Source organism: Leopardus geoffroyi, chromosome A1 (assembly GCF_018350155.1).
Source record: "Leopardus geoffroyi isolate Oge1 chromosome A1, O.geoffroyi_Oge1_pat1.0, whole genome shotgun sequence".
Taxonomy (NCBI): domain Eukaryota; kingdom Metazoa; phylum Chordata; class Mammalia; order Carnivora; family Felidae; genus Leopardus; species Leopardus geoffroyi.
The window spans coordinates 97,344,988-97,367,816 of record NC_059326.1 but is presented as its reverse complement, the minus strand read 5'-3'; the positions used below and the strand labels follow the sequence as shown (position 1 = coordinate 97,367,816).

The following is a 22,829-nucleotide window of genomic DNA, read 5'->3' as shown; positions in this document are numbered from 1 at the left end:
AGAAATACTAGAAAATCTAGATTCCAATTAACTGTGACTCTTTTTAACTTATCATTTGTCCTTTATAAACAAAATAGTTTTTATTCTAAACACAAAAGTTTTCAACTGATCAGGACAAGGTTGCTCACATATTTTCACTCTAAAAGCAGTAGGAAATTAACAAGGAAAAAAAGAGTAAGGGAAGAATTCAGTTAAATAAAGAAAAAATAAAGAATTTTTGCTTAGTGTACAGGAAATTTTTCCTCGTTGTTCACCTGATATTGAGGGTAAAACACGTAACAAATAACTGAGAAAAATTTCAAGAAACTTTTTTAAGTTTATTCATTTATTTTGAGAGAGAAAGCCTGTGCACAAGTCAGGGAGGGGCATTAAGAGAGGGAGGATCCCAAGCAGGCTAAGCACGGTCAGCACAGAGCCCAAAGTAAACCTCACCACAGTGAGATCATGACCTGAGCCCAAATCAAGAGTTGAACCCTTAACGACTGAGCCACCAAAATGTCCCTAAAGGAACTTTAATAGAAATATTTTATTTGAACTCAAATATAAATTATTAAAGCTATTTTAAAATACAGCAAATTTTAATTATATCCCAATGTCTTCTGTATGTCTTATTCGTCAATTCAACCAGTATTTATGTGCCAAGCATTAGAATAAGCATGACTTGAATTTTATAATAACTGTCATTTTTGAGGGTTTTACATAAACACCGAACATAGTACACTATGAATAGGTAACACTTTAGCTCTATTTTACAGATGAGAAAAAAAGGAATTTAGAGAGTATAAAAGAACTTGCTCATGGATATACAAAGAGCTGTAAGGAACTAGGCTGGAAATCAAATCCAAGTAATGACTCTACTAATAGGAGTCACCACTACTTTAATCACTGTTCTAGATGGCCATAAGGAAACCATGGGAGACACACACAAAGCAATACTGGTTAATGATATAATGAAAGTACAAATAAAGTGCTTTGACAGCAAGACAGACGTGGTCACTGCCTTCTAGAAGTTCTCATACTAAGAGGGAAGTCAAAATATTAGATGCCAGTTTAAGTAGTAAAAGTGTATCTAATACTTAGACAAATTGTATCACTAAGGGCATATTTTAAAATCTAGAATTCATGAGAGCAGGCATTCAATTTCATCTCAATTTGAAACCTGTCAGACTTGATTTGGAAAACAGGATTTCATTTCTTGTAATCTTTCAAAACAAGAACAGTTAGTTATCTGCAAACATGCAAAGGGAGGAATTACAAACACAGGATGTCTTCACAAAAGGCATAAAGTACCAGGAGGAATAAAACCATTCTTCAAGGGGGGCTGCAACAGGAAGATCTCATGTCCCTCCCTCTAGCAATACTGAAATTTAGAGATTTTTTTAGTCTATATATACCATCTACCATTAAGGTCTGTTACCTTCCTATCAAGTACAAATCGGAAAATGTTAAAAACAGAATTCAAGGAGTAAACAATAAATAGATTTTGCTTTTTAACGTAAAAAACAACTTGAAGAGGGGCGCCTGGGTGGCTCAGTCGGTTGAGCGTCCGCCTTCAGCTCAGGTCATGATCTCACAGTCTGTGAGTTTGAGCCCCGCATCGGGCTCTGTGCTGATGGCTCGGAGCCTGGAGCCTGCTTCCGATTCTGTGTTTCCCTCTCTCTCTGCCCCTTCCCTGCTCATGCCCTGTCTCTCTCTGTCTCAAAAGTAAATAAAAACATTAAGAAAAAAATTAAAAAAAAAAAACAACTTGAAGAGACATAAATTTAAGATGTATAGGGTGTCAAGGAAACTGAAGGCGCGAAACTTGGTTTATAACACAACTACCAACTTAATGTTGAAGAGTCAGGGATGGATTGGGTACAAAGGAAGATGACTGTTAATCCTTAAACTACCATCCAAATTACAGAGAATCGGGATCTCTTTATACTAAACAGACAAAAATTTATTTTTATCGAATTCACTAGAATCCTTCCTTAGATCTGGGAGAAAGCAGCAGTATGCTTGGTAGGAGATGATTAAAGTCTAGTTTATGGAAATAGATTTTAAAGATTTTTAATTTTTTTTAATTAAAAAAAAATTTAAGTTTACTTATTTATTTTGAGAGGGAGAGAGAGAGTGCGTGCACAAGCAAGCATGAGTAGGGTAGAGACAGAGAGGGGAAAGAGAATTCCAAACAGGCTGCATGCTAACAGCATAGAGCCTGATGCAGGGTTCGAACTCACAAATGTGAGATCATGACCTGGGCTGAGATCAAGAGTTGGATGCTTAACCAACTGAGCCACCCAGGTGCCCCCAACTTTTTAATGTTTATTTATTTTTGAGAGATCATATGAGCATGAACAGGGGAGACGCAGAGAGAGAGAGAGGGAGACAGAATCTGAAGCAGGCTCCTTGCTGTCAGGGCAGACCCCCACTTGTGGCTCAAATCCTGGAACACTGACATCATGACTTGAGCTGAACTCAGACACCCAACCAACTGAGCCACCCAGGCACCCCGGAAATAGATATTAAAATAAGGTCGCAGAACTGAGCAACAAGCTACATGATGGTATAGAATAACCATATATAGTCTCTGGCACATTACCTCACCTCTTCTTTAAAATAACATGGAGGTGGGGTGCCTGGGTGGCTCAGTCGGTTAAGCGTCCGACTTCGGCTCCGTTCCTGATCTCACGGCTGGTGGGTTTGAGCCCCAAGTCGGGCTCTGTGCTGACAGCTCAGAGTCTGGAGCCTGCTTCAGATTCTGTGTCTCCCTCTCTCTCTCTCTGCCCCTTCCCCACTCAGACTCTGTCTCTCCATCTCTTAAAAATAAACATTAGAAAATAGTAATAATAAAAATAAAATAACATGGAGGCATCCACCAAGGTTTTATATACACTTAAAAGGATATTCTAGGTGTATAATAGGTCAGTCTATTGCATGTGCTTTGAAGTTCACACTATGGCTTACAGATTCTGAAAGCCTTCTTAGAGAAAGTTGCTAGAATTTACATTGGATAAAGCACTCATGTAACTTTAGGAGATGTTACCATCCTGTAATCTTCCACTAGGAAAACCTCCTTAGGGGACTGTTTATTTCCTCCATCTAAATAGCAAGAGCAGAGAGCAGTGTCCAGCTACAGAAAGTCTACAACTTTCAGTTCAGTGAGACCCTCAGAATTCAATCTCCTCCTAAATATTCAGGCTAGATTACCATTTAGAATTAGAATCTCCAAAAGCTGCTACTGTCAAATGCAAGCTAAGGTGTGTACTAGTATCTCCAGAGTGGAGGTACAAACTGTCCAAGAGCAAAATACTTAGTTGCCGCAGATCTAAAAGCACAATTTAGGGATGGAACACCTGTACCATGTCAAATCATGACTATTATTTAATCTAATATTTATTCTGACTGACAAAGACCACAAAACAATTCATAGGAGAAGAAAATCTGGGGGATCTGCGAAGCTTTTTTTTACTTTGTGTCACTGTTAATATAAAAATAAGTTTTACTTTTCATCACAACTAAGAGAGAGCAACACAAGTTGTAGCAAATATCCTCAGCATTATAAATAAGTTTATATATCCAATCCTGACTTACAGTTTGAAATTATTATAAAAACTATAGTTAAAGCAGAAAATGCCACTATACTGCTAAGTAGCCTGAAGTTTGGGGCCCTCTTCCTTCCAACATCTGAGGAAGACAAATGAAAAAGGAGTCACTTTCAGGTACAGAAGAGTTTTATTGAAAAACTGTAACGTAACTTTAAGTAATTGATGTGAGCAATCTAAAATAAATAACACTTTCCCAGGATTTCTAAACTGCTACACAAGGAATTCAAAGGATGGCAGGAGCGAATTGTTTACAAAAAATATTTTTTTCTTTCCAAAGTTATTTATGGGTGAATTTGAAGAGAAGTAAATGAAAACACCGCTTTCACTGTATTACTCAGCGCTAGATGTTGATAGCAAACAATCAGTAATTGTTTTAAGACACCCACTTAAAAAAGAAAAAAAAAACACACACAACAACTACAAAGATACTTGACCTTAACTAAGAAATAAAACCAATCCCAACTATTTCTAAATTTGACAATTTAAGCCGATAGAGCAGGGTAACGAAAAGCCTTCATACACATCACAACAACGATTTCTGGATAAACGACTGTGGGAAACCATCCCAGTCTTAAGGACGTCAGCCTAGAAACTTTAAAAATCCTACAAAACATTCTAACTTCCGAGCCAGTACCTAGATGACCGACATGTTTCTACCTCCTTCGCTCTCAAAAGCCAGGTCCGCCCGGTCCCAGGGGCGCGGACCCGGGGACCCCAGTGCGGAGGGGACCAGGCGTTCTTGGCCTCGGCCCCGCGATTCTGGGCCGCTCCCGGCTGACTCAGGGGCGCGGACCGGGCACGGGCGACGCGGGAGCCTCCCTCACTCACCGTGAAGCGCTGGTCGCCGACGCTGCCCACGGAGAAGCAGTGGTCGCCAGGGTTCACAGCCCCGGTCAGCACCTGGTGCAGGTTCATGTCTGCGTCTTATTCCAGCAACGGACGCCGCGTCCGGCTCATGCCCAGGGTCGGCGGCCGCTTCCCTCCCTCCTTCCCTTAGGGGCGGCGGCCGCTCTTGGGCGGCGACGGAGGCAGCGACAGGCGCCAGGAGCCGGAGCCGCTCAGCCGGGGCCCGCAGTTCATCCCGAGCCCTGGCGGGCAAGGCCCGGAGGGGGCGGGCCGCCGAGAGGGCGCAGCGCCGCGCTCGTCCGCGCACCTGTCACAGCCAGCGGGAGGCCCAGGTGAAGCTGGGGTCGACTCAAGGGCCGAAATCCCGGGCCGACTCACAGGCCAGCAGGGCCGCGGCGTCCACACACTTCCTCTGGGCTCGGGGTGGCTGGCCCTGACGGACCCCAGTGGCGCAGGCAGCACGCGCTCGCCTTCACCGCCTGACCTGTCCCTTCCCGGCTCCGGTGCCCGTCACCCCCACTGGCCTTTGCCGCTCACTACGCGTCGCTAAGTCCCTTCAGCCGAAATATCGCGAGGCTTCCCGCGATGAAGAGGGATACTGCGGTAAAGGACGCACTTTTTTCACCAGTTTACAGATCAGCAAGTGGCTACGAAAACGCCTCGTCTAGTCAGATGCTGGCCAATCCCGAGCTCCAGTCTACGTAGGGCCCCGCCCACCACTGAGGACAGGCCAATCTCGTTGAGTCTGGTAAGTGAGTCTGTCTGTCTGAGCTGATCCAAAGTAAGGAGCCTAGCAGAAACCCAGTGAGCCCAGAATGAGGTGAGAGTTGTCAAAAAATGCTTTGGGTTACGGCTTAATCTGTCGGGCCAGAAAGCTTGAAAGGGAGAAGTGCATTATAAGTGGAGCTGCAGTGTCCTCTGTCCTGGTAGAAACTACAAGTCCCAACAGGCACTGCTCCGCTAAGGCGGCGCTTGTCGACTTCCAAGTAAATGTGACCCGTTCAGCATCTGTTATCCCGGCGTGTGGTTTCTCCTGCTTTACGCGCGTTTCCAGCGCACCAAACGGGGTTAATTTGAAAGACTTAAATACTCGACAAATGTTCAAATGGAGTGTTTTCAGCTAAGTTTTCCTTAACCTACGTTTTGAACTGGTGCTGATAATAATATTGCAGCAGCCCTGCGTTGAGCGTTTGTTTGGGAAAAACCCAAGGATTCCAAAATGATTAGTGTCACAGTTACAACCGCTAGATATTCTCAGTGTATTTTGACACAAGTTTTGTGTTATTATCGATAACGGTCTGTTTAAATGTCTCCTTCCGTATATTTAAGCCTCTTGAGTACAGACTGTGTGGTTCGCCTCTGTATTCCGAGTGTGGGGCTCAGGGCCAGCTCCACTGTAGGTGTTGAGTAAATGTTAAACGAGTGAATGTAGATAGGAACTCTCCACCTAAAAGGAGTACTTTCTTAAAAACTGCTAAACTGATTTTTATATCCTTTTGCTGGGGTGAAAAAAAAAAAAAACACTTTCACACCAATACTTGGACGGGAGGAGTATTAATTTTATTTATGCTTTGCCAAAATGTTTTGTAATGTGTACATTTAATTTTGCAATAAAAAGTTACTTAAAAACCAAATTTAAGAGCCATCTCCCATTTTCAATTTGACAGATGTAGGTGAATTCCATTATTTATCCCAGTTTCTTTATCAAAAGAAGGGACTTAAAACTTAATTTGTTTTAAAAAACTATTTTATTGATGTCTGACATACTTACAACTTAATCTGTATTTTAATTATTAATTTAAAATATTATTCAGGGTGGCTTTAACTTAATTTTATATTTAGACTCTAAATAACGTTTTCTCTGTGTTCCACATAAATTGTATCTGGCCCAGCATGTTTTACTCATTCTGTCCTGCCCAGTTTTTACTTTTCAAGGGCATGCAGTATAGCAGAATAAAAGAAATTCAGTGGCCTAGTAGTTAGGAAATCTGAGATCTAGTGTTAATCTCACGTTGGCTGTGTGACCTTGGAAAGGTTTTTGTTAACTTTCAGACTCGTTTTCCTCATCTGTAAAATCAGCAAGTTTAATTTACCAATAACATTTTCATTCCTGCAACTCAGTACATCTGTTAGTTTTAATTAAATTCCTTCAGCCTTCAGTTAGACTACCTGAGTCTGAATCCTGGCCTTACTGCTCACTTAGGTTATTTAATCTCTCTGTGCTTTACTTTCCTTATCTATGAACGGGAGATGGTAGTAGACTTTCTTCTTTTAATTATCACGAGGATTAAGTGAGAACAGTATTTGGTCCATAGAATTCAATAGATGTTAGCCATTATTACTATTATTACTATTATTAAATGAACCTAACCTTTTGACATACACTTACTCTTTCTAAGGTTTTCCAAATAGTGTCAAACCCTACCACAAATCAGACTTTCTAGGGAAGCTTAAGACTACCACAAAAGTTCTGAGGACATTATAGTCTATCTAAAACTATGGCACTACAATATCTGATGAAAAGCAAGGGTATTCTTTTGCTTCTTATTCATCAGAAATACTTCTACTACTTTATTAAATTGCCTGTTAAGCAACCTGTCTTTGATATAAAGCAGATGAACTGTTTCAGTGACACAACTAAATGCTTGTAATGTATCTTTTTTCTTCTACTGCAATTCTGGCCTACTGTCTGGTTTTATACAGCCCAGAATTGAGAATGCTGTTTACATTTTTAAATATAAAAAAATATATATGAATAGAAGAAGAATATTTAATGACACATGAAAATACATGAAATTCATATGTCCTTAAATAAAATTTTATTGGGATACAGCCATGCATAGTCATTTAGGTGTTACCTATGGCTGCTTTCACACTACAAAGGCAGAGTTAACTACACCTGACCTTGGAGCAATGCGGAGAAGTTCTAGTCTTAAAGGGGAAGGAGGAATTTCTTTATACTCAGTGGGTGGTGACAGTGTAAAGAACAACAAACAGGCTAACCTCTGAGATCTTGGAGGCAAAAAAGGAATATGTATGAAGCCAATTCAGATTGGGAAGCAGTCATGCCTGTTCTTCACTCTCTGATTTCCTGAAATCCTTCTCATTACCCTTAATGTAAATTTCCTACCTTCCCAGTGCATGTGCCAAGGGAGCCACCAGTTGGGGCGTCCGGCCCCATTGCCAACACTCACTTGATGAAGGAGTTTGGAAGTAAACAGAGTCCCTCATCCTATATCTAAGGCTGAATTAGGGGGACTGTGTTGCTGGCATTTCATACAAGCATTATGAACTTACTATTTCATCAAAATAATATGAGGGTTTCTGGTGCATCTAAGACACTGACTGCCCCAGGAACCCGCCTGAACTTTTAACAACAAGCTTGCTATTGCAAAATCTATCAGGGATATTACAGGTTACATAGATATTTGAGCAATGAAATAGGACCCTAATCATCATTTATAACATTGTTAACATAGAAAAATTAATTCTGATACCTCTTAAAATTTGGAGATTGTCATTAAATACTCTTGGCTCATACTCACTTGCTCAGTTGAGGAATTTTCCACCCATAAGCATTTAAAGGGCAGTTATTTATAAAAAGCTACTATTTTATTAAACACCCACTCTACACTGTCATATGTGTTTTATTTATTTCATTTAAATCTCAACAAACTCTTGAGGCACCTGGATGGCTCAATTAGTTAAGCATCTGACTCTTGATCTCAGCTCAGGTCTTAATCTCAGGGTCATGAGTTCAAGCTGTACATTGGGCTCCATGCTGGGTATGAAAGCCTACTTTAAAGATAAAAATTTAAAAATCTCAACAAATCTATAAAGGTAATATCTCTTTATTATAAATGAAGAAACCTAAACTTAAAAAGACTACATATTGACCAAGATCATATTAGATTTGGATCATATCACCACCCAAAGATTTGAACTCAGATTTCTTGGGCTGCAAAGACCCTCTAAGTGTTTTCCAAAGACCCCTGAATCCCAAAGTGAATACAGTCAGAGTCTATCACTTCCCTCCTTGCTAACAAGGTAAGAAGAGATAGGGAGGTGAGATGACTTCTTTAAGTAAGTCACTTCAGTGATTTTTCTAGTAGGAAGAACCATCTTCCCCAAACACTTTTCTCTTCCCCCTCCTAATGATGGAAGAAAAGCTGATCTCCTTACCTTGACCCACTCCCAAACTATAAAGACCATGCTTTGTTGAAAGTTAAAATCAACATTTCCAACCAAAATACTCCTGATACTTAGCCAATTAGGTAGATACTCACTTGGTTAAAGGCAAATATTTCTAGGAAAGTCTTGGAATTACCAGTAAGTCACACACATCAGTTGCAGCTTTAATCAGACTGTGACTGTCCTCATGCCTATTGGGACTTTTCTTCAGTGGGAAGGAGAAGTTGAGAGACGGGATTTTGCTCTCTCTCCCTTTCTCTTCCATTGTGGTGTGTGCCCTTGGCTGTTCTTTGCTGTGTCTTCTCACAAGACTTTGAAGATCAAACAATTCCTGGCCAAGAAACAAAAGTGGGATTTTCCCATTTCCCAGTGGATTTGGATGAAAACTGGTAGTAGAGTCAGGTATAACTCAAAGAGGAGACATTGGAGAAGAGTAATTTGGGTCTCTAAGGAGTCACATGAGATGACGACGCTCATTTATGCTGTTTCAAGATCACTTAACATCTTACTATCACTGAAAAAATCACTACCATCTTTACAGCTAGACATGTTTTATTGGGGGAATGCTTCTTTATTTTTTTATACTTCTGCACTAACAGGTTGGTTTCGTAAAAAATATGTGTGAGCTTTTGTTTGGAAAAAAAGGGGAGCATACAGAAAGGAGAGGGCATATGGGAGACAGCAGCAGGGGGTTTTGTTTAACCAGGAGCAACTTGAGGGCTATGGAGTCTGGAAAAGTGATGAAGAAAAGGGACTGTCCCGATGAAAATCCCAGCAAGTTATTTTGTGGATACTGACAAATTGATTCTAAAGTTTTATAGGGAGGAAAAAGACCCACAACCAGTGAACACAGTATTGAAGGAGAAGAACAAAGTTGGAGGACTGACGTTAACCAATTTTTTTTTTTTTAATTTTTTTTTTGACGTTTATTTATTTTTGGGACAGAGAGAGACAGAACATGAACGGGGGAGGGGCAGAGAGAGAGGGAGACACAGAATTGGAAACAGGCTCCAGGCTCTGAGCCATCAGCCCAGAGCCTGACGCGGGGCTCGAACTCACGGACCGCGAGATCGTGACCTGGCTGAAGTCGGACGCTTAACCGACTGCGCCACCCAGGCGCCCCTGACATTAACCAATTTTAAGGCTTACTATAAAGATACAGCAATCAAGACAATGTGGTATTGGCAAAAGAATAGACAAACAAATCAGAGACAGAATAAAGAGCCCAGAAATAGACCCACATAAATATAGTCAACTGCTCTTTGACAAAGGAGTAAAGGCAATACAATGGGGCAAAGATAGTGTTTGCAACAAATGCAAAAAAAATCGACAACGGTGTGCAAAAAATTAATCTAGACACACCTTAAACCCTTCACAAATACTAACTCGAAAATGGATCACAGACCGTGGCGCCTGGGTGACTCATTGGGTTAAGCCTCTGACTTCAGCTCTGGTCATTACCATGGTTTGTGGGTCTGAGCCCCGCATTGGACTCTGTGCTGACAGCTCGGAGCCTGGAGCCTGCTTGGATTCTGTGTCTCCCTCTCTCTTTGCCCATCCCCTGCTCATGCTGTGTCTGTCTCTCTCAATAAACAAACAAACAAAGAAACATTGAAAAAAATGGATCACAGACCTAAGTGTGAAATGCAAAACTATAAAATTCCTAGATAACATTGGTGAAACCTAGATGCCCTTGGGTTTGATGTTGATTTCTTAAATTTAACACCAAGGGGACGATCCCTGAAAGAGACAATGGATAAGGTGGACTTCATTAAAATAAAAACTTTTGCTCTGTGAAAAACATGTCAAAAGAATGAGAAAATGAACCATAGAGTGGGGGAAAATATGTGCAAAAACCATATCTGATAAAAGACTGTTATCCAAAATACACAAAGAACTATTAAAACTCAACAATAAGAAAACAAACAACTTGAGATATTATTATACATCTATTAGAATGACTAAAATCTCAAACACTGACAACAGCAAATGCTGGTGAGGATATGGAGCAACAGGAACTCTCATTCATTGCTAGTGGGACTGCAAATTGGTCCCACATTGGAAAATAGTTTGGTGCTTTCTTACAAACTAAATAAACTCTTACCATTTGATCCAGCAGTCGGGCTCCTTGGTATTTACCCAAAGGAGTTGAACATGCATGTCCACACAAAATCCTGCACACAGATGTTTATAATAACCTTATTTATAATTGCCCAACGTGGAAGCAACCAAGATGTGCTTCAAGAGATAAACAGGTAAATAAATTATGGCACATTCAGACAATGGAACATTAGCCAGTGCTAAAAAGAAATGAATTATTAAGCCATAATAAGTCATGGAGGCATGTTAAATGTATATTACTAAGTGAGAGAAGCCAGTCTGAAAGGCTACACATTGTATCATTCCAGCTAAATGACATTCTGAAAAGAACAGAACTATGAAGACAACGAAAAGATCAGTGATTGCCTGGGATCGAGGGTGGGAGATGAATTGGTGGAGCACAGAGGCTTTTCCAAAGGGCGTTGAAAATACTCTGGATGATACTACGAAGATGGATACGTGTCCAAACCTACAGAATGTACACCATCAAGAATGAACTCTAAGACTTTAAGGTACAAAACAGATAGATGAACATAAGGGAAAGGAAGCAAAAATAATATAAAAACAGGGAGGGGAACAAAACATAAGAGACTCTTAAATATGGAGAACAAACAGAGGGTTACTGGACAGGTTATGGGAGGGAGGTATGGGCTAAATGGGTAAGGGGCACTAAGGAATCTATTCCTGAAATCATTGTTGCACTATATGCCAGCTTGGATGTAAATAAATAATAAATTAATTTACAAATTGGGGCGCCTGGGTGGCGCAGTCGGTTAAGCGTCCGACTTCAGCCAGGTCACGATCTCGCGGTCCGTGAGTTCGAGCCCCGCGTCGGGCTCTGGGCTGATGGCTCAGAGCCTGGAGCCTGTTTCCGATTCTGTGTCTCCCTCTCTCTCTGCCCCTCCCCCGTTCATGCTCTGTCTCTCTCTGTCCCAAAAATAAATAAACGTTGAAAAAAAAAAATTAAAAAAAAAAAAAAATTAATTTACAAATATACCAAAAAAAAAAAAAAAAATGTGAGGCTTACCTAAGGTAAGCTATGAACTTTGGATGATTATTATGTGTCAGTGTAGGTTCATCAACTATAAAAAATTTATCACTCTGGGGGCACCTGGGTGGCTCAGTCGGTTAAGCATTCAACTGTGGCTCCAGTTATGATCGCACAATTCATGAATTCAAGCCCCACATCCCTGCTATCATCACAGAACCTGCTTCAGATCCTCTGTCTCTCTCTCCCTCTCTCTCTGCCCCTCCCCTGCTTGCTCTATCTGTTTCAAAATTAAACAGACATTAAAAAACATGTATCACTCTGGTGGAGGATGTTTATAATGGAGAAGCTATGCATGTGACAGCAGGGTTATTTGGAACACCTCTGTTCCTTCCTCTTAATTTTGCTATGAAACTAAAACTTCTCTAAAAAATAGCCTTAAAAAAACCCAACATAACTCTCTCTTCCCCTCCCTCTCCCTGCACACACTCACTCTCTCTCTCAAAATAAATAAACTTAGAAACAAATAGCCTTAAAAAAAAAGAAGAAAGAATGGGGAGTAAGGTTTGGAAATCTTCAGAGCATACCACTTCCCCCTAGCTAGAAAGGTGAGAAGAGGTAAGGGAGGTAAATTAATGAACAAAAATGTTGGGAATGTTTCTCAAGCGTGGCAAGGAATAATTACAAAATACTGAAATATTCTGAGAGCAAAGAAAACTGAAGTTGCGTGCAGAGGTGAAATTTTTTTTCCCCTCCGGTTAGAGTATAAACAAACTTATCAGGAACTATGCTTGCACTCAATCATGTATGTGTTATGGAATAACTGATGAGGTAGAACATGAAATTTTCCAACAAAAGAAACTACCAGCCTCTTTTCTGCCTCAGACAACATAGCAAAGTGCCCTTGAAGCAATCTGTGTCTAGGTAAGAACCACTTAAGTGGCCCGTTTAATTATGCCATATAAGTGAGGCTATTTCTATGTAAAGGTAAGTGTAGCTGAGTCACACACGATCCACCAATATCTAACTAATATATGCATATTTTTTTGGTAATTGATTTATTTATCTTGAGAGAGAGAAAGTGTGCACGCTTGCACACATGAGCACAAGTGAGGGAGGAGCAGAAAGAGAGGGAGAGGAAATCCCAAGCAGGCTCTGCACTGTCAGCACAAAGCCCAACTCTGGGCTCAAACGCACAAACCATGAGGTCATGACCCTAGCTGAAATGAGAGTCGGATGCTCAACCATCTGAGCCATCCAAACACCTGCCCCCCCCCAAAAAAAAAGTATTTTTAAAAACAGCACAATTTTGTCAGTAACAACTACATTAGGAAAGCAAAACAACCTCACAAGATAACTAGAAAAAGTGATGGCCAACTGCACAAGTCCAAGTTTCTGCTGATGGTTAGCATGGTTCTCCGAGAAGCAGTCCTTGAAAGTTACAAACGCGTCATAAGAACTCTCACACATAATCTCAAATTTAGAAAAAGGGGACTAAGTGTATCCTTATTTTTACCACCACCCCCCCTCCTCCTTCTGCCTAGGGAAGTAAAAACAGATGCTAGAGAGAGATGGATGAAAGGAATACAACCTAAACTGCCTCTCTCTGGTCAATGCTTAGGCTCTAGGGCCCTACCCTGTAGTGGAGATTAGCAGTGGTAGCTCTCAGGAGAACAGGATTATGAGCCTGGCAAGTGTCTGAGAGTACAATGGAAGTAGATTACAGAAATCTACAAAGTCCTACCAGACTATGTGTCCTTAATTGCTGGGCAGTACTGCTCACCTTGGGTTCCCTGGCCACTATAATTGATTCAGGAACGGACCCCGGCTGCATGGGTCAGGATCCTTCTCTGGGATTTTTCTGCAGCTGGTAGCAGGGAACTCTTGCATTGTTTAAAGAAAGAACCAGGATCCCTGAGCTTAGATGATGACTGAGTGTTTTAGGGAAGAACAAAGAGAGAACAGTAGAGCTAAGTTCTATTTTTTTATTAAAAATTTTTTTAATTTATGTTTATTTATTTTTGAGAGAGAGAGTGCATGTGAGGGAGGGGCGGAGAGAGAGACACAGAATCCAAAGCAGGCTCCAGGCTCCGAGCTGTCAGCACAGAGCCTGACATGGGGCTTGAACCCATGAACTGTGAGATCATGACCTGAGCTGAAGTTGAATGCTTAACAGACTGAGCCACCCAGGCTCCCCAGCTAAGTTCCATTTTTATAGGAACTATGAGGACATCATGACAACCTCACTTGAACTCTTGGTCCAGTCCAGTGTCGTGCCTTTCCTGCCCAATTACATGATTCCCAAATCTTCCCCACCTGCTTTTTTTTTTTCTTAAGTGGGTTTGAGTTTTAATTCTGTTTCTGTCACTTTGAGTCCCAAGGTTAATACAGAATAACTTACACTCCAACCACACAAGAGTGCCAACTCTCCTGAATCTTTGGAAAATATTAGCACGTGAATTAGCAGAGAGAACGTCAGATAGGAAAAAAGGCAAGAATACCATTCCTGAAAAGTGCTCTCTATATAACTCTATATAACTTAGCATGGTTGCTGCCACTAGGATTAAAAAAATAATAATAATAAAACTATAGACACCAGGTAGAAAATTAATTCCACAGAAAACCATCTGGCAGAGCTCTGAACAAATAGAAGAAAGCAGAGATGAGGAATGTATTTCACCCGCTGATTTTTCCTTTTCTTTGTAGTAGAGGAAAGAAACAGAAAATGTTTTTAGGAAGGAAATTCAGTAAACAGCTTCCTACAAACCCTTATTTCTGTACCTGAAATTGCTAGAGATTCAAATGGCCATAGTACTTTTCTTTCCCTGTGTTCTAGAAGAATACTGCCCTATTCTCAGTGCAAAAGATTTTGGTTATAGTTCTTGGATCAAAAGCATCCATAGAGTGAAGGTAAGCTCCAGGTTGTAAATAGTGCTTTAATTAATGCACATGTGTCTGAATCAATAATGGATTTTCAATAAATAGGGTCTTTGGCTTTCTGAATGTTAAAAACTCAAGGTAGATAAAAGAAATGCCTTTTTGCTATATATGAAAAAGACACTTATGCTGTATATATTTCTGAAAAAAAATCTCATCAAGTTTGTGTATGAAAAAATGAAATTTAAAAAGTATATAGGATGGTATTTTTACACGTTTCTAACTTTCTACTGTAGATGTTGAACTTTGGTGTCTAAAATGGTACATTTGGGGGCGCCTGGGTGGCGCAGTCGGTTAAGCGTCCGACTTCAGCCAGGTCACGATCTCGCGGTCCGTGATTTCGAGCCCCGCGTCGGGCTCTGGGCTGATGGCTCAGAGCCTGGAGCCTGTTTCCGATTCTGTGTCTCCCTCTCTCTCTGCCCCTCCCCCGTTCATGTCTCTCTCTGTCCCAAAAATGAATAAACATTGAAAAAAAAAATTAAAAAAAATAAAAAAATTAAAAAAATAAAATGGTACATTTGTTTTTTCAGTCTTCTTCCTCGGAAATTTTCATCCTGCAGAAGAAGGGCTAGGAGATTTTGAAATTTTCTCATAGAAGAATAGGAATGGAGAGAGGCTGCTGATTAACAGAGTTGGGTGACTAAGGAACTGGCATTTTACTAATGTAGTAAAACAATGCGGAGAAAATAGCAGGACAAGCCTTTTTGAGTGGGTAAGGCCAAGGCTGATTTTCATGTTTGAATTTGAAGTAATTAGGTGCACTGGGTGGCTTAGTTGGTTAAGCGACCAACTCTTGATTTCAGCTCAGGTCATGATCTTGCAGTTTGTGAGTTCTAGCCCCATGTTGGGCTCTGTGCTGACAGCATGGAGCCTGATTGGAATCCTCTCTCTCTTTCTGTCCCTCCTCCCTCTCTCTCTCTCTCTCAGAATAAATACAGAAAGTTAAAAAGTGTATTTGAAGTAATCATAGGACATCCAGGGTAACAGAGAGATTGGGTTGTAACTCAGGAATGATTACACAGCTGGTAATATGAAACCAAGAGGTATTCAGTAATTGTCAAGAGCTGACCCTCAGGAAATAAGGTGGTTTCCAGGGGAGAGGGGAGGAAGACAGCAAGCAGTGGAAAACCAAGAACTAAAGCTTAGTGACTATCGAGTAGTGGTCAGGGGTCAACTGCTGTAATACAGTCAGGTAGTAGGAAGGTCATATAGGAACCATAGGAGGAGCTTTTAGAAGTATGTTGCTTGGGGGAAAAAAAAAGTTTGCTGCTCAGAGCATAAAAGAATTTAAGTCCAAGAAGAGAGCGTTGGATTTAGGATTTAGGTCATAGGTGACCTGCAGGAGCTCGCGAGAAGGATGTACGGATTCACTGGCTGGCAGCCATATCCGTAAATTGTCTTTGCCTTTGTATCTATTTGCTGTCCTTTTCTTAAGCTGAGTCCTGAAAGAGGAAAACAATGAAGAAAATTACAAGGCTCTGAAGAATTAGCCCACCATGAGAGAGAGTTCTCCAGCCAAGCCTTGAACCTGAACTGGCCACTGAGAGCTCTTGAATACATGAAGACGGACTATCTTTCTTTTTCTTTCCTTATTTCCTTTTCTTTTTTCTTTCCTTCCTTCCATACTTCTTTTAAAAACTTTTTGTTTGTTTGTTAAAGATTATGAAGTACTTAAATTTCCTTGGTATCTCAAAGGTTCTGACAAGGAGAGGTGCTGACTAGAGGATACCTGAGCTAAAGTAGATAAGAGGGCAGTAGTTTCCAAGGCTTCACTCAGGGAACAAGTCCTTTCTAGCTCTCGCTCTGGACCACCGTCCTAAAGAGTCTAATTAGTTTGCTTCTTTGACCTTGATTGCTACCTTGGGAAGAGGCTTTAAAGCCTGTTCAGTTTCCCAAACTTACCAAGCCCTGCAGTCTCCAAGTAGTCAGCAATCGTGCCCTGCCCAGACCTCTTGCTGTCTGACCACACTGCTTAGCTGACCTCATTTCTGTCACACCCTCTGTTGATGCTTCCTTTGGAAAGGCCCGTCTAAGAGGTAGCTCGGCACACAAATAGAAAGGCTTAAAAGATTCTTAACAGAGCAAAAACCAATGAGATAAGGAATCAAGGGTGGAGGGATTGGACTTGGGAATGGTAAGTGTAGAAATAGAGATCAGTAGCTTTCTAGGATGGGTGGAGGTGAAGTAAGAAAGGTTCAACTTGATAGTCATCAAGTCTTTCTACAAAGTAAGACACAAATTTTTTTTTTTATGTTTATTTTTGAGAGAGAAAGAGAGTGCAAGTTGGGGAGGGGAAGCGGGGGGTACAGGGGATCTGAAGCAGACTCTGCACTGACAGCAGTGAGCCCCATGTGGGGCTCAAACTCACAAACCGTGACATCATGATCTGAACCAAAGCCAGACATTCAACTCACTGAGCCATCCAGGTACTGGATGCAAATCCTTTTTGAAGAGAGAGTGTGAATTATATAGCATGTGAATTATGTCTCATTAAAGCTATTTTGAAAAGGAATGAATGTACACAAAGAAATGGAAAGACATTCCATACTTACGGGTTGGAAGAACAGATATTTTTAAAATGTCCATACTACCCAAATCAATCTACGCATTCAATGCCATCCATATCAAAATAACAACAGCATTTTTCATAGAACTAGAATAATCCTAAACAAACAAATAAAAGGAGTGAATGTAAGAAATGGGATAAGATCAACAAAATATTGAGTTTAATACTATTAACATGGCAGTTTCTTTTGTTTGAGAGAGAGACGGAGTGTAATTTAGGAGGAGGGGCAGAGGGAGAGGGAAAGAGAGAATCTCAAGCAGACTCCACACAGGCCTCAATCTCAAGATCCTAAGATCATGACCTGAGCTGAAATCAAGAGTCATATACTTAGGCCACCTGAGTGCCTGAGTCAGTGGAGTGTCTGACTTCAGCTCAGGTTATCATCTCCCAGTTTGTGAGTTTGAGCCCCACATCTGGCTCACTGCTGTAAGCCTGTTAGCACAGAGCCCTCTTCAGATCTTCTGTTCCCCACTCTCTACCCCTTCCCCATTGGCACTCTCCCCAAAATAAATAAATTAAGAAAAAAAAAAAAAAAGATATGCTTAACTGACTGAGCCACCCAGGTGCCCCTGCATGGCAGTTTCGAGTTACAGGTCCCTTTATATGGAGTCATTGCAGTTGTCTATGTGTTCTTCTTTTCATTCTCATTGAAATATTAGGTTGCTCCAAAGGTTTGCACAAAACCTATTCAACTGTATCATAGTCATTCTAGGAAGGAACAAATAGACCATAACCATACATTTCCTAATCAATAAATGCAAACATGATGGTTATACTAAATATTCCAAACATAAATAGTATTTAGTAGGATGTTTTAGGTTGTATATAACAGACTATGCAACGATCAGTGCCTTAAATAATAAAGACATGTATTTGTGTCATAGGACAAAGATAGTTCCAAGATGGAACAGTAACATAACGTGGGCTTTCTCCTGATGGACACATGCTGGTTTTAGCAGCTCCAATTTTTTCCTCATCAGAAAACATAACAGGAGTGCAGGAAGGATGGGGAAAGAAAAAAAGGTATTTTCCTCACTTTGTTTACTTTTTCCAGTGAAGAAAATCTTTCTAGGAAGCTACCAAGCAAACTTCCTTTAAATCTTAATATAAAAATGGGTCACAATACAAATCCCTGGATTTAAGGGAGGCTGGGAAGTGAATAACTGATTTTTTTAGCTTTAAAGATAGAAGTGCAAGAAAGGAGGGGGCTGGAAATGGCTTTGGGGTACGTAACCAAACTGTCTGCTGCATTACGCACTGGGAAAAAGAATGACAAACCCAAAAAAATATTTGCTTGAGGAAATTTCAAGATGAGCAGATTTCATTTAAAATTAAGTGTCCCTGGCTTTGCCGGTAGTACTTACAGAACCCAAAAGCCTGCATCTCACAATATGTCAACCACAAATACCCTACACATATTGAAAGTAGGGTTGTCAAATAAAATAAATAAAGCCCAGTTAAATCTGTGTTTCAGATTATTTTTGTTGTATATGTATGTTCTAAATATTACATGGGACACACTTACACTAAAAAATAATTTGTTATTTGTCTGAAATTAAAATTCAACACGGCTTCCTGTATTTTTTTTTAAATGACTATTGTTTTAGAACAATTTTATGTACATAGCAAAATTTAGAGAAGGATACAGAGTTTTTCCGTATACCCACTTCCCCTATAGGGACGAGGGGAGGCCATCCCCAGATGTGCCACTTTGGCATATTGATTATTTTGAATTACAAGTTATATAACAAACAGCCAGTGCAAGAAGAACACTCTGACCCCTCTTTGTCTCAGTAAAGTAGGAAATAAATCTCCCACGTAAACATATCCTCCCTGTACCAGGAAGTAAAGAGATATCCTTAGTACCAGAGATAGGGAATTTAGTGCCAAGAAGGCTGTATAATAAATAAACCTTGTTACTTTTTACTATTTACTACCCCAGCCCGAGCTGTTTAGAATTCATTAATAATTTTAGCTCCCAAACATCATTTTTCTTTGTCTTGTCAGTTTTTCACTGATTATTTGTCTCTTTGTCTAAAAACTGCCTGCCTTAGTCATTTCTCTAGGTCTTAATTTCATGATTAGGCCTCTGTGTGCACATAACTAAACTGTTTCTTTCTCTTGTTAATCTGTCTCATGTCAATTTAGACAGCTTTTCTAGAAAATCTAGAACTTTAAACAGCAGAGAAATTTTTTTTCCCCAATACCCCACACATACATGTCTTCCCACATCATCAATATCTTCTACTAGAAAGGAGTATTTCCTACAATTGACGTACCTACATTGACACATAATCACATTATCATAGACAACTATCAAGATCATAGTTTACATTAAGTTTTACTCTTGGTGTTTTATATTTTATGGATTTTGACAAATGTGTAATGACATTTATCAATGATTATCTTACAGAGCAGTTCATATATATGTGTGTGTGTGTGTACATATATGTATATATGTGTATATATATATATATTTTTTTTTTGAGACAGAGCAGGGAAATGGGGCAGGAGAGAGAGAGAGAATGAGAGAGAGAATCTTAAGCAGACTCCCCACTCAGTGCAGAGCCCAACACAACGCTCAACCCCACAGCCCTGGCATCATAACCTGAGGCAAAATCAAGAGTAGGACTATCAGCTGACTGAGGCACTTAGGCACCATAGCTTCCTATATTTTTATATGCTAAATCTGGCATCCCTGACCCGAAGGCTTCCACTCATCATGGGAAGTGCCTCCTCTCTCTCAGAAAGAGCCTTGCCGATTTGGTGAACAGTCTAGACGTCAAAATATTGTGATCAGTCTCAGAGAAGGAAGGGCAAAGTTGGGATATTTATTGGGACTTTGAAGTTTGATTTAAAGCAGTTCTTTTAATTCCAATCCAGCAGGACGGGGCATGTTGATTAGTAATGGGTATGGATCATTGTGTAGTTTACATGTATGTTATAGTTTACAAGTAGTGAACACAAAAGATGAGGATTTTCTGGCGAGTCTTGGAATATGAACTGTTTTCTGATACCTTCTATTGATGAGTTTATGGTTCTCCCAGGAAATTCCACTATTTGATATTTCCCTTTTATCCAAATGGTGTTTGTTTGCCTTTTCTTGGGAAAATCAACAATTATCTTGGACAATTATGCCTGGAATGTGACTCAGTCATACTTCTACTTTGCATAATTCTACAACCAAGGCCTCAAAGACAGTAAATTTCTCTGTATTCTATCTATCAGTCCTAAGACTGATTCCAAACCTCTATTTACTGTTTTACCAGAAAGGTCATAATTTTCCCAATGAGAATATACAGTTTTATCAGTCAGGTTCTTTAGTTAGGATATGATTTATATTGAAGAGATAAATCCTTTACTTCTGACAGATTATAGCTTGTTCAAAAGTTCATCAGGCCAGGAACTAAGACACAATTAAGAAGATTCTTGAGTGGCACTATGTTTTTCAGACAGTGGGTTCCTGATTCTTCTGAAATAACAGTATCTTTAAACAGTGTCGGGGGATGCCTAGGTGGCTCAGTCGGTTAAGCTTCTGACTTTGGCTCAGGTCATGATCTCACAGTTCCTGAGTTCGAGCCCCACATCGGGCTCTGTGCTGATGGCTCAGAGCCTGGAGCCTGCTTCAGATTCTATGTCTCCCTCTCTCTCTGCCCCTCTGCCACTTGCACACTGACTCTCAAAAATAAATAAACAAAAATTAAACAGTGTCTGTTAAAAGCAGATGTATGACTTAACTAAGTCCTTGGGAAATGAAACTTCTGCTTTGGGAACCCAAATATGCACTGAACTTTTGCAAGTTAAAATGAGCCCTGCAACAGCCTCTCATTGTGGTTTGTGTAATAACAATGACCACAGAGGCTAAACTGTTAGACAGAGGCAGCCTGTTTTGGGGCCTCCTTTAAATCTGGTGTTCCTCCCTGCTGTACCATCTTTGATTTTCTCTGAAAACATACCACATTCCTTTTTTTTTTTTTTTTTTTTTTTTTTTTATTTATTTTTGAGACAGAGACAGAGCATGAGCAGGGGAGGGGCAGAGAGAGGGGGAAACACAGAATCCAAAGCAGGCTCCAGGCTCTGAGCTGTCAGCACAGAGCCCGATGTGGGGCTTGAACCCACGGACTGTGAGATCATGACCTGACCTGAGGTCAGACACTTAACTGACTGAGCCACCCAGGTGCCCTGAAAACATACCACATTTCTTAGCAAAGAAGCTTGCCTCCTATGAAATCCTATTACCTTCTCTGTTACATATTTCTGATCATTGTTATAGTACTTTAAGTCCTGCTACTTTCCTTCCATTACCTAAAAAAGAGGAAACTCATGACTCTCTGACCTCTGTTTGTAAAATCTATGTCCTAAATACATTTATTAGAAATCCTTTTAGAAAATGCAGACTTCACCTTGCTTTTCTGATGGGTCATACTGTAAAACTAAAACAGAAAAATGTTAAGTAAAATACACGGCAAAAAACAAAGTCATTTTGGTCCTAGAATATAGCCCTTTACCAGAAGGAAAAATTTGCTCAGATGGCAGAACTCACTGTGCTCACTAGAGGTTTTTGGCTAGATAAGAGCCTTAACATTTACAAGGATAATAGATATACTTTTTGGGTAGTCCTTGAAGTGCTCTGGAGACAAAGAGAGATCTTCACCTCAGGAGGGGCCCATTTAAGAATGGTCAGCAAATTGGGGGTGCCTGGGTGGCTCTGTCGGTTAAGTGTCAGTCTTTTGATTTCAGCTCAGGTCATAATCTCACGGGTTCCTGAGATCGAGCCCCAAGTTGGGATCTGTGCTGACAATGCAGAGCCTGCTTTGGATTCTCTCTCCCTCTCTCTGCCCTTCCCTGTTCACATGCTGTTTCTCTCAAAATTAAATAACTTTAAAAAATTAAATAAAAATTAATTTAAAAATTAAAAAAATTAATTAAAAATTAAAATTAAATTAAAAAATTAAATAAACTTTAAAAAATGAAGCATAGAGGGGCCCTTGAGTAGCTTAGTCAGTTAAGCGTCCGACTCTTGATTTCCACTCAGGTCATGATCTCCTGGTTTGTGGGTTCAAGCCCCCCATCTGACTGTCTTCTGACAGTACAGAAACTGCTTGGGATTCTCTGTCTCCTTCTCTCTCTCTACCCCTCCCCCGCTCATGCTTGCTCTCTCTCTCTCAACAATAAATTAATTAATTAAAAAGAAAAGAATGGTCAGCAAATTAAAGAATTTTGAATGTTCTCTTTCCTAAGAAGGTAGCTCTTATGAAAGTAGGAGCTTATACAAAACGTGAAAGGAAATGCTCTGGCACTCAACTAAGATTCTAGCCTCATGACACCTCAAACAATTCAATCTTTGGAGATGTTCAAAAAATCTGGTATAGAAAGCCAGCATTCAGGATGCCTGGGTGGTTCAGTCAGTTAAGTGTCCAACTTCAGATAAGTGTCCAACTTTGAACTCAGTTCTTGCTGAGTTCTAGCCCTGTTGTTGGGCTCTGTGCTAACCACAGCTCAGAGCCTGGAGCCTGCTTCAGATTGTGTCTCTCTCTCTGCCCCTTCTCTGCTTGCACTCAGTCTCTCTCTCTCTCTCTCAAATAAATACACATTAAAAAATAAAGAAAGC

The 22,829-nt window shown here is 40.3% G+C and overlaps 1 protein-coding gene across 7 annotated transcripts in view; it reads right to left on the bottom strand.

The window, feature by feature from the left end:
* The window catches only part of DMXL1 (Dmx like 1), a 135,511-nt gene extending 130,439 nt beyond the window's left edge, over positions 1 to 5,072 (bottom strand). For 4 of the 7 annotated variants that reach the window (XM_045486558.1, XM_045486574.1, XM_045486580.1 and 1 more), the window contains exon 1: positions 4,419 to 5,024. In XM_045486558.1, coding sequence (XP_045342514.1) covers positions 4,419 to 4,505 — 87 coding nt within the window. In that variant the 5' untranslated portion in view covers positions 4,506 to 5,024. Of the gene's footprint in view, positions 1 to 4,418 lie in introns of all 7 variants that reach the window. The other 3 variants (XM_045486552.1, XM_045486566.1, XM_045486595.1) reach the window with 2 other exon arrangements.
* Positions 5,073 to 22,829: the final 17,757 nt, after the last annotated feature.